The sequence below is a fragment of the Maylandia zebra genome, linkage group LG13 (genome assembly GCF_041146795.1).
Source record: "Maylandia zebra isolate NMK-2024a linkage group LG13, Mzebra_GT3a, whole genome shotgun sequence".
In the NCBI taxonomy this organism is placed as follows: domain Eukaryota; kingdom Metazoa; phylum Chordata; class Actinopteri; order Cichliformes; family Cichlidae; genus Maylandia; species Maylandia zebra.
In genome coordinates this window covers 4,183,924-4,196,662 of record NC_135179.1, presented here as the reverse complement: position 1 = coordinate 4,196,662, position 12,739 = coordinate 4,183,924, and the positions used below count along the sequence as shown (strand labels likewise).

Below are 12,739 nucleotides of genomic sequence, written 5' to 3'. Positions count from 1 at the left end.
GCTAAGGACGCTAAAGCCAGTCATGAAGTGGCCACCATTCATGGAATCTACAGGCCAGAGGCGTTGGAAAAGCTACGTGAAGATGTGATGAGCATCATTGAACATTTCATGGAGGATGGCTTTCCGGTTTTAGACCGCTTCATGGAAGAGTTTCTGGAGAGCGATGGAGACACGACAGAAAGTGACGGAGATGCGAGAGAAAGTGACGGAGACCCGAGAGAAAGTGACGGAGATGCGAGAGAAAGTGACGGAGATGCGAGAGAAAGTGACGGAGACCCGAGAGAAAGTGACGGAGATGCGAGAGAAAGTGACGGAGACCCGAGAGAAAGTGACGGAGATGCGAGAGAAAGTGACGGAGATGCGAGAGAAAGTGACGGAGACCCGAGAGAAAGTGACGGAGATGCGAGAGAAAGTGACGGAGACCCGAGAGAAAGTGACGGAGATGCGAGAGAAAGTGACGGAGACCCGAGAGAAAGTGACGGAGACGCGAGAGAAAGTGACGGAGACGCGAGAGAAAGTGACGGAGACGCGAGAGAAAGTGACGGAGATGCGAGAGAAAGTGACGGAGACGCGAGAGAAAGTGACGGAGACGCGAGAGAAAGTGACGGAGATGCGAGAGAAAGTGACGGAGACGCGAGAGAAAGTGACGGAGATGCGAGAGAAAGTGACGGAGATGCGAGAGAAAGTGACGGAGATGCGAGAGAAAGTGACGGAGATGCGAGAGAAAGGGGTCTGCGGAGGGAACAAGGAACCCAAACAGAGAGTGCCGAGGACGCACCTGCGAGAGGGTTACCGCGCATACCACTGAGGAGAATACTGAGAGCACTGGGAAGGAGGCTCCAGCAGGCTGGGGAAGAGTGATCTCCACCAACTCACCGAGCACGCTTTGGTCGTGTTTGTGTTCAAAACAGCAAATAAAAAAGAAAAAACAATCTAAATTGTCCTGGATTTGTCTTGTATTTAAATCCACAGCAGTGAACCATGTAAAGGTGCTTTTTGATATCTGGACTGGACTCTGATTGGATGAGAGAAGCTGAGCTGGGAGTTGTCTCCAGCTTTTATATCTGCTTCCTTCTCGGCTCGTTAGAGATATTTAATGACGGGCGTTCAGAGGAACTATTTTATTACCTCGAGTGAAACTAAGCGGCTACATGAAGGTGGAGAAGGTCAATGTGCTGACCAGTCATATTTCTGGGTAGGAGGAATACGTTACAGATTAACGATGGACTTAGTTTCAAAAGCACATGTAAAGAGTGAGGGGAGGGGCTAACTGAAAGACCAACGGGCACCAGAAGTGTCAATCACACAGTAGCCCCGCCCTAAAACAAGCCCTCCCGTTTCCTTCTTTCTGACTCTAATTTATGAAGCACAGCATGTTTTACTGTGTCAGCACAAGATGTCCCAACAAATTCAGCTCAGACCACCACAGTGAGCATGTGAAAGGTTAAAGTTATACCACATTTCTGGAGACGAGCACAAAACGACGATTTCTGCGTTACCTTGATGTGCTTCACGCCGCAGCTCACCAGGCGGCTTTGCTGAAACGGATCCCAGCAGATGTCAAAGATCTGGAGAACAGAAGAAACGTCCGTTATCGGGTTTATGTGAAAACGCGTGCATGCACAGTGGAAGTACGATGAGAAGGAAACACTTTCAAACTCTGTAAAAGATTTTTTATTGAGATCTGATTGGTGTGTGGTGCTTCACGCTGATTTTCTGTCCCGCTCAGACGGCACCGCCCAGAGGCTTTGCCAGACGGCGGCAAGCGGCGAGGCTTAACTGCAGAGGAAGCTGATTGGTGCACGCTCTCACCCTGTCCGAGTGTCCCGTGGCCGTGGCCAGGATCTTCCCTCTCTTCCACTCCCAGATACACACCGTGTTCTTGGCGTCCAGGCCGACCGAGGCCAGCCGCTGCGGAGGAGAGACGAGGACGGTTACGCATCCAAAATGTCTACAAACAATTTAAAAAAGAGGCTGAACGTGCAGAAATCTGACAGCTCATCTGCTTCATACGTGCAAAAGCTTAATCCAAGCTGACAGAGGGCGGGGCTCCCTGCTCGATTAGCCTGACGCTCATGTGACGTGTTTGTAAGTGTAAATATAGCAACTCTGCAACATTTCAGATGAACTCAAGTTTATTTCTAACGACCAAACCTTTAAAGCGTTTTCAAAGGTTTGCTTGGAAAGGCTGAGGTCAAACTGCAGGAATGTCTTAAAGGCATAAAGACCTGGATGGCCGCTAACTTTCTGCTTCTTAATTCAGATAAAACTGAGGTTATTGTACTCGGCCCTGAAAATCTTAGAAATATGGTATCTAAGCAGATTCTTACTCTGGATGGCATTACCTTGTCCTCCAGTAACACTGTGAGGAACCTTGGAGTCATGTTTGACCAGGACATGTCCTTCAACGCACATATTAAACAAATATATCAGACTGCTTTCTTCCATTTGCGCAACATCTCTAAAATTAGAAATATCCTGTCTCAGAGTGACGCTGAAAAACTAGTTCATGCATTTATTACTTCCAGGCTGGACGACTGTAATTCATTATTATCAGGAAGTCCTAAAAACTCCCTGAAAAGCCTTCAGCTGATCCAAAATGCTGCAGCAAGAGTCCTGACAGGGACTAGAAAGAGAGAGCAGATTTCTCCTGTTTTGGCTTCCTGTTAAATCCAGAATTCAAAATCCTGCTCCTCACATACAAGGTCTTAAATAATCAGGCCCCATCTTATCTTAATGACCTTGTAGTACCATATCAGCCTATTAGAGCACTTCGCTCTCGCTCTGCAGGCCTACTTGTTGTTCCTAGAGTATTTAAAAGTAGAATGGGAGGCAGAGCCTTCAGTTTTCAGGCCCCTCTTCTGTGGAACCAGCTTCCAGTTTGGATTCAGGAGACAGACACGATCTCTACTTTTAAGATTAGGCTTCAAACTTTCCTTTTTGCTAAAGCATATAGTTAGGGCTGGACCAGGTGACCCTGAATCCTCCCTTAGTTATGCTGCAATAGACGTAGGCTGCCGGGGATTCCCATGATGCATTGAGTTTTTCCTTTCCAGTCACCTTCCTCACTCACTATGTATTAACAGACCTCTCTGCACTGAATCATATCTGTTATTAATCTCTGTCTCTCTTCCACAGCATGTCTTTATCCTGTCTTCCTTCTCTCACCCCAACCAATCACAGCAGATGGCCCCGCCCCTCCCTGAGCCTGGTTCTGCCGGAGGTTTCTTCCTGTTAAAAGGGAGTTTTTCCTTCCCACTGTCGCCAAAGTGCTGCTCACAGGGGGTCATATGATTGTTGGGGTTTCCTCTGTATCTATGAAGCGCCTTGAGGCGACTTTTGTTGTGATTTGGCGCTATATGAATAAAATTGAATTGAATTGAATTGAAAGGTTAACGGGAAGAATACCTGAAAGGAGCGTCGAGCTGCTGCGCAAACAGACGTCTGCGCTCCTTCAGTGATCAAAGACTCAGCAGATCATAAAGGATTCAGCTTCACAGCAGTCCTCAATAAATCAGCCACAGCCTGCACACTTGATTTATTATTAAGCTGGAGTTATGATTATTTTATTGATTGTGTGTTTATTTTGATTTAGCCTGAGATGTTCAGTCATCCAAAGTCAGTGCCAGGGGCAGAAACTGCTGGCTCAGCATTCACAGAGTCGCCTCACAGCTCAGCAGCAGCGACAGCGTTTTCATTAATATCACTCACGTCCACAGAAACCAGAACCAGTGCAGCTTATTGGCAGTTTCATCACCGTCTGACCTCAACGACACCTTCAGATCTGGTTTTCCAGCAAACGTTTGATGTGTTTTCAGCATCAGACCTTCCAGAGTCGTCCTGCTGTGACGCTCACAAAGACTTCAGCTTTTCCAGGCTCCACGGTTAGAATCACAAATCAAAACCAAAGTAAAAAACAGGTTTTTAGTGTCTTCACTGAGTCCGTCAGGAGCTGACAGCAAGGACCAGGCCAGGTCACTGCTAACACTTATTAACAGGACTAAGAGCAGAATTCCTAATTAACCGCTTAAGCCCCAACGCCCCTGATACGGGGGCAAAAGGTCAGGTAGGTTTGGGGCTTAAGAGGTTAATGGAATTTCATTTTATTTAACTTACAGTGTTTTCCTGTAAATACACGAGAATCAGGAGGAAATAATCCCACCGTCAGGAATTAGAAGTCGTTTGAATTTAAAGGTGATTTTGCAGAAGAAGATTGTCTCATCGTACATCGTAAACACTCGTCAGCCACATCGTGGCGTGCACGAGTCCTTATCTTATAATAAATATGTTGACGTGCACGATGGGTGCTGTATTATTCAGCCGACCTTTACCGCTCTCTCTTTTAATGCTCGACCCAAATCAAATGATTAGTTCTTCTTTCACAATCGCTTTGAAAGGAACGCCTCACTTCCTGTAAAACACCTGGAAGTTAAAGTTAGGCCCCCCCACAGTGTGGCTCCGCCCTGCAGACAACACTGCTTTCATTTCTATATGTTTAAATTCCAAAGATGACGAACCGTCTTCAGACTGAAGGACGTTTGGATGGAAATCTCATCATTAGTGAAGCGATGTTGGGCCGTCGACAGATAACGATGGCGGGTGGCTACGGAGCTGTGGAGCACAGGAGAGCTGGAGGATGATGGTTAAGGTGTTTTCATGTTGACGCTCCCTAACGCACAGAAACGCCACCAAACGGCAGAAAGAGGACAGCGAGAGCACGTCTGAGATGGTCGATGAAGATGGTCCTCAGCTCCGGGTCCACGCCCACCTTCAGGTATTCGGGTATTTTGTAAGCTGAGCTGCACGTGAACAGAGCTGATAAACCCGTCAGCACCATCATCATGTTCTCTGTGAGTGAAGGCGGGTCTGACTCTAAGCTGCTGTTATTTATGATTTCGCTCTTTACAGCTCTATTGATTTTCTTATTTCAGCATCAGTTGCTGAGAAACAGTTTATTTACCGCGCACGCCGCCCACTCACACCCAGGGTTATTTCATATGTTGGTTTGTGACGCGTTTCATTTTCCCAGCCGCAGGCTGACACGATGGGAGGGACCTGCAGGGACTGGGGGAAGCATTCGTTAGAAGTTATTCTAACGTGTTGACACGACACCGAGTTTGGCGTCTGTGGCGCTGCCGTCAGACGCGGCGCTGCCGGTAAACTCAGAGCGACTCCACCAGGTTTGTTTGCTAAATGAGTCACGGTGGAGTCAGCGGGAGGGAAAAGGAGGCGTATAAAAGCAACTCCAGCACTCCAGGTGGCTGAGAGGGAACTATTTGCTCAGGCTGCACACACACACACACACACACACACACACGCACACACACACACACACAGATGAGTGAAATCAAACATGCAGAGAGATGTGCGTGCACATCCCGTACTACATTTAGGTCAGGAGCAGAACGAGACAGTCAATGGCAGAACAAATGGAGCGTCTGCTTCCTGGATTACAGCTCCTGGGAATCTGATCGGACTAAAAAAAGTCCGGGAAGCACGAGGACACGAACGTCACTACACGTACGAGTCTACATGTGATCGCAGAAAGCAACCAATGCTTCAGGAGCAACGCGCTTTAATATTCACATTTACAAAAGCCAGAAATCTGAACCTGGACTTGATCTTGACCCATTTTCAGGTTTCAGAGTCAGCTGATGTCCTTCAGCAGCTTTGCATGATTCACAGTTCAAAGTAATCCTTCTTTATCTCATGAGCCTCAGTGCAGCAGTTGTAACTCCTCCCCTCTCTAAGACAATGTTCTTCTGATTGGCTGTGAACATCCAGCACTGGAGCAGGAGATATGCGACTGCAATGAGTGAAAGGCATCTTTATTAAAACTGCACGTCACGGAGACGAGAGGAAAAACCCACCGGTGTTTAGAGAGCTCATCTTCCACAGTATAAGGAATAATAACGCTGTTTTAATAAAAGCATCACACTGAGGACGGCACTGATCAGCCACGCCTTAAAGCAGACCATCTCCTGCTACTGTTGCTCTTCCTGTTGACCAAAGCACGTCATGAATCGAGCTTGTGCACCGAGGTGTTAATCACAATGTCTGCTAAAGGCTACACGTGCCTCAATATTCAGACTGCAAACGTACAATCAGCCACAGGATGGACGGCTGTTCATATTCTGATCTACTACAACATTAACTGCTGGTTATGACAGAAACACGTCACAGAACGAGCGCTCGACGTTTCTCCGACCCGACGCGCCCGAGAAGACGATCTTTAATCAGCCGTCGGTCAAATTTGAATCAGGTTTTGATTTTCAGGAGCTCCTTTAAAATACTGACAAAGTCATCGGTAACGAGGTTGATTGTTTCTCAGTGTGTTGAAACCAGCCGTGACTTGGGGCTGACCTTTAACCCTGTCCCGCTCTCTGGTCCTGCCTCACTCAAACCGGAGGATAATTTCCTAAATTAATATGATGTTGACTTGAAAAGACTCGAAAGCAGCGACTGAGACCATAAACTGATCAGGAGAGCGCTCACTGAAGCCAGCCGCCCCCTGCTGGCCATTACAGAGGATGTCCATCTGATAATAAGCTCTGCTCTGTTCTCAGAAAGGGTTTGAGGAGCACGATGAAGAGTTCGAGGAAGCTTTCCAATTGGACTTCCCAGAAATCCAACCAGGCAGGTGGGATGTGCAGGAAAAACAAGTCCCGTCCACAGAGGCGTCACGTCGCAGCTGCTACCATCGTCGGTGTGCGATACTACGGAGCACCTGCAGATGTTTGTGGAGTCCTCAGAGGTGTTTCAGCAGCACGATGGGGTCGCACACAAAGCATTAATAACTGTGCTGATTGACACAGAGAGGAGCCCTGTGAGGACACAAGGGTCTGACACGAACTTTAGCGCGATGTCTGCGTTCTTCTTCCAAAGAATCAAAGTGCATCGTGCCAGAGTCTGAAGACCAGGCGTGCTCGCCTCTGACAGAGCGACCTGCGGTAAATCGATGCAGCTGTAGAGAAAATGATGTGAGGTTGATGCTGTGTGTGAGTTTAGGACAGGTGGGTTGCACCGCACTCATTTTCCACCTTTGACTGTAAGTTACTGAACCAAAGTGATGGATGATGTCATTACTTTTATCATCATCCTCTCAGCTCACTCTGCCCTTTTCCTGCCCCTCCTTCCTCTCACCGAGTCATTCTTCTATGACCTTTGGGTTGATGCAGGACACACACACACACACACACAGATTGATTATTGGGCTTTGACTGACCCCGATAAACTTCATAATGCTTCATTATCTCTGCAGAAAAATTTACTGCCCACAGCCCTGATGGACGACTAAATCTTTGTCACGTTTCTAAAGCGGAAATTTCAAAACTCATCTGACAAAAGCCGCCAGGACACATTCAGCCTCAGAGGTCTGCTTATCGTCACATCAAGCATCATGAGGGCCCCACGGGCAGAGTCATAATCTGGGTCCCAGTAAACCCAAAAAACAGGCCTCAAGTCCTGTTACTAAACAATAATATCAGTCGACAGCACCGATGACGGCGTTTATGTGGACCACAGATTCCCACTGGGCCACACGGGCTTATTTACTCAAAACCACAGACGGTATCAAAGATGTCACGAAGCCTGAGAGTGCAGCGAGCGCGGGCTGGATGGTCCTTATTTCTAATGTTTTACTCAGTGTGACGCAAAGTGTCGCACTTCTAAAGGAGCAGAAATCTTGTTGCTGTCGCCCCCTGGTGCTCATTAAGAATAATGCAGGACTTTCATCGTTCATGCTTTTTATGCTGGATGTGTTTGTGTTCAGCATAAATGTCAAATCTTTGTCAAAATCCTTCACATAGAAATGATCCCACCAGCTGCAGGGTCTCAGTGTTGAAGATTACATTACACTGCATGCTGTAGATTTAAGGTGGATTATTAATTATTAATGCAGCTCATTCATTCACATGAAAACTAAAGAGTTTCCAGAAAATTTACATTTGATTCCAGCCTTATCTTTAAAAATCATAGTCTTAGACTGTGTGTGTGTGTGTGTGTGTGTGTGTGTGTGTGTGTGTGCGCGTCACCTGTCCATCAGCGCTGAATGCGAGGCAGGCGATGCCGTGTGTGTGTCCGTCACGCAGCAGTGACACGGTCTGGGCGGTGAAGGTGTCCCACACACACACATACGGATCCTTGCCCACCTGACCCGTCGCCACCAGGGAGCGCTCCGGGTGCAGCGCCAGGCTGAAGGGAGGAAAGAGGCGGAGACGTTAGAAAGACAAAGGACGGAGGGGAGGAGACAGGTAATAACACAGACGACCAATCAGAGAACATATGGCTATAAGGTATACGCAGGAGTAAAGGAGCACTCAAAACTTTACTCAGGCAAACAAAGAGCTGCTTTAAAACTACAACACACGCACGAACATCACAGCAGAGACTGTGGCAGCGTTTTTACATCATTTTAAAGATTTAATGTTGGAACCGATTCGTCACTCGCAGCTTTACGTGATGGATTTGGTGTCACACAGTGGTAGAAGTGATGAATCATCATAAACATGTAGAATTAAACTTTTTAATGAATGTTAGAGTGAAATGTTAAATGCTGTCGTTGTGCTTAAATCTGTAAACCTTGTTTTAACCTGTATGTTTAGAGATTTTTCTGTTCCCCACATCGAGGGTAACAGCACACTGCATGTAAGCTTCTGGTCCTTATTTAGGGAGGATGTTTTACTTCCTGCCCTTTATGGCCTCACCTGTGCTTCTGTGTGGTGAGACTGTTAAAAAGGGGTTGAGTCATATGCAGGGTGAGGGGAGGTGACCCTTTGCGATCAGCAGGAAGTCACACAAAAACACCCACATGCACACACACACACACTGCTGCTCTGAGGATCTGACCAGGCTCCCCTTGCTAGCAAGTTGAGCTGTTTGTCTTTCTTTCTTCACGGGTGATGAGTCTTTGAACCAGCGAGGCCTGCGAGGCGCAGACCCAACAATGATTTCGACATCTTCCAACAGCGTTGCCTTCGACGGCTGCTCAAGATCACATATCGGGATCGCGTTACTAACGAGGAAGCCGCTCCACGTCCAAGTCACCAAGCGCCGTTTCAGATTCGCCGCTCACATCCTTCGGCTACCGGACCCGAGACCCACCCGTGTCGCGGTTCTGTGGAACCCGAGGAATGGAAAGAGACGGCGAGGAAGACCCAAAATAACTTGGAGGAGTACGTTCCTTGAAGATTCACGCTCGGCCAAGCTGTCATGGGATGAAGCAGCAACTGCCGCGATGGACCGAGTTCGATGGCGTTCTCTTGTCGCCCGATGCGCCGATCGGCGCGGGAGGATCGTTCTTCGTCTCCCGTTCAGAGGGTCAATGTTCTCCTTTGCAGACAGCGCTATAAATACACCTGCTGCTTTAATGGCATCATTATCAGCACACACACACACACACACACAGTCTCATGCTCTGTTATTGTTGTAAAGGTCGTGTTTCGTGACCTTCGCCGAGTCTCCTCACTGTGACCTCACAGACACCAGTTTATTTTCTGTCTCCTGTTTGAGAGGACGGACAAAACTGTCCGTCCTCTCAGATCCGGTGTGTGACACTCATGGATCCATTTTGCTGCTGCTGTCAGCCAATCAGCACAGTGAGGCGGGCTGGGCAGTTTTAGCCTGCTGGGATGGAGATGGCACGCGATCCCACAGGAGCTGGAAAACATGGCTGGATAAATGTGGGAACACCGTCCTTATCCTGCTGTCAGTAAGAGGAAAACTGGATTTCTGAGGGGAGGCTTGTTTCAGTCTGATAAAAAGAAGGCTTATTTTGAACTGTGATGGTAAGATAGAGCTGAACATGAGGACAATATTTGTAAAAGTTGAACATTTAATTGTTGACGCTCCTTTTTACCCAGCCTCAGCTCCCGGGGTCGATGGGTCAAAATAAACTGCTCCCATTTCTGGTGCGTTTACATTTTTATGAAATCAGGATGTTATTGTGTCTCCGTGTGCTGGTTCAGAGGATAAACATGAGCATCTGGAGGAACAGCAATAATAATAATAGTACGAACAGATTTACTCACAGGGGCTGATGTTCAACCAGCACGCTCACTGCACTGTGGTACCTGTAGCTTAACCTGAGACCTGTGTGTGTGTGAGTCTGTGTGTGTAGTTCGGAAAGGTCAGTGCATGCAGAGGTGTGTGACACACGGAGCAGCCGTGTATGAAATAATAGAAGCAGAAATAGAACAGGTGTGTCGGCCACGAAGCTCCATTGATCTCAGAGATGGTATCTCTCTCCACACACACACACACGCACACACACACACACGCACGCACGCACGCACACACACACACACACACACACACACACACACACACACACACTCAGACGTTCCTTCTCAACCTGCCAGCCAATGAGCCTGCAAGCTGCCGCGGTTGCTATAACAACCGTATTGCCAAGGGCAGGGAAGCTGAGGTCTGAGCATGACAACTGTGGAGCCAAGGTCACACACACACACACACACACCTGAACACCCGTCTCTACTGGATGATACCCGACAACTTCCAGACGTCTTCTTCTTTGGTTTTTTGTCGTATTTATACTCTACTCTTTATCTCACTGACATTTGATAAAACCGAGCGTGTGTGTGTGTGTGTACAGCTACAGAGTTTATACTGGTAAATGGTCAAATGGCCTGCATTTGTATAGCGCTTTTCTAGTCCTTAAGGACCCCAAAACGCTTTACACTACATTCAGTCATTCACCCATTCACACACACATTCACACACTGGCGATAGCAAGCTACATTGTAGCCACAGCTGCCCTGGGGCGCACTGACAGAGGCGAGTAGAATTCATTTCTACTCAGTAGAAATGAATTCTCTCTCACATCCTTTCACACCCATGAGTCTGAACAGAAGGTCAAAGAAGGCTGTTATGGGCCGGATGACTAATTTACAAAGTATTAGAGAAAAGCAGGCTGGTCTAAAAATAAGAAAATCACCACATAAATGTGCAGCACTCACAGACGGGGGAATATCCTTCACTGTCATGTGAAACCTCCAATCAGAGCCACAGAGTGACACAAGCTTCAGATGTAAACAATGAAGCCAGGGTTAATGTTCCTTACAGGTACAGTCAGCTTGTTTTTAGTTAAAGTAACATGGTTAGCACGCAGCACGCTGGGACTGAGTTAAACAGCAGCACACACACGCTGACCTCTGACCTGGAACCTAAAACCACACACACAGGCTCACAGGACTGTCTCCAGGTTTGTCTACAGACTCTTAATGAAAGATGAGCATCGTTAAAACTAAAACTGGGCTTTGTGACGACTTGTTTCTGTGTCTGCAGTGTAGGGCTGCCACAAACAATTATTTTGATAGTCGACTAATCAGATCATCATCCATTGGACGTAAAATGTACAGCTTATCCGGTCGTTAAGTGATGACGTGACGAATCCTACTTCCGGGTCTAAAGTAGTCTGCGTTTAATATGGCTTTTGTGTTGTTAACATGTTTAATGTTTTGTATTTTCTTCTATTTGATCTCAAAAAGCTCCTAAAACAGTCAGTGATCCCTGTTGACCTCCCTCGGCTTTTATTACCGCTAATCATTTATTTAAGCTCAGTTTTTAAAACCTTAGGATGTAACTACAGCCCAGCCCATGCAGCAGTATATGAATGACTAACCTCGTATTGTGGATGGATTATCTCAGTTGTTCTCCTGGCTGAAGTTTGGTCCTTTTACAGCATCCTGCCATGCGATTACATTTGTTCCTGACCACCGAGAACACTCACATTAACTTTTATCAAGTGGGAAAAAAGTTAGCTTGTTTATATTATGCTAACATAGCTGTGTCGCTAGCGGTCACGTAGCACATCATTATATACCAGCTAGCCCAACTTCAGTAACCCTACAAACGTCACTGCTGTTTAGTTTTCTGTCTTCATTTATGTTGGAAGTGATAACAGAGCTGTACGTTTGAATTTGTTTCCAAAGCCCCGCAGTCAGGACATGCTATATTGTATTTAGATAGAAGCTAGCGAGCTAACTCCCTGCTAACTTCTAACTCCGTTAAATGTCATAAATTCCGTTTTCATGGATGCCTGGATGTTAAACTCAATTGTTACACCTGGTAGAGCAGAACGCTGATCATTTTATTAGAGATGAAAGACTTTAGACAGTTTTTCAACTCTCAGTGATGCCATAGTGATCGTTTGATATATGGACCTGCAGCGGAGTTTAGGCCCAGACACGGCTAGTGACATCAGACTGAACAACCGGATTGCACCAGCAGCATCTGCTCTTATATAACTATCACTAGCTTACAGCTTTAAGTGTTTCAGGTCTGTGCTAACTAAAAATAAAGACAAGATGATCGTTTATTAAATTTAAATGAAATTTGCAGATTGTTTCGGTGAAGTTTAATAAACTCCTTGCTATCTAAAATATAACAGGACACCGGAGTAAATTCTTGAGCATCTCACACTTCTGATGATCAGCTGTCTGCTTGACGTTTATTCAGCTGTGTAAAAACTATAACTTTAATCTCAGCCAAACCGATTTACTCAGGAACAAATAAAATACTAAAAAAAGCCAAACAATAACATTTTCAAGTTATCTAAGTGACTCATATATCATGTTTAACCTGAGTAGCGGCGGTGGGTTTGAAAACGATTTGCCGGGAGTCCGGTGTTCTCACGGCTCTAGTGACCTAGCCCCCGGCTAGCTATCGAGCTAGTGGGTAACAGACGTTTCTGAAAACGTCGGAGCGCTTTTGAAAATATGCG

General features: G+C 46.6%; 1 protein-coding gene across 1 annotated transcript in view; it reads right to left on the bottom strand.

Moving 5' to 3' along the window:
* Positions 1–9,903, bottom strand: part of LOC143421856 (echinoderm microtubule-associated protein-like 6) — a 43,032-nt gene extending 33,129 nt beyond the window's left edge. The window contains exons 1-4 of the mRNA XM_076891977.1: positions 9,857–9,903; positions 8,034–8,193; positions 1,813–1,911; positions 1,500–1,568 (exon numbers count right to left, since the gene is read on the bottom strand). Coding sequence (XP_076748092.1) covers positions 1,500–1,568; positions 1,813–1,911; positions 8,034–8,193; positions 9,857–9,903 — 375 coding nt within the window. The remainder of the gene's footprint in view (positions 1–1,499; positions 1,569–1,812; positions 1,912–8,033; positions 8,194–9,856) is intronic.
* Between the last annotated feature and the right edge of the window lie 2,836 nt (positions 9,904–12,739).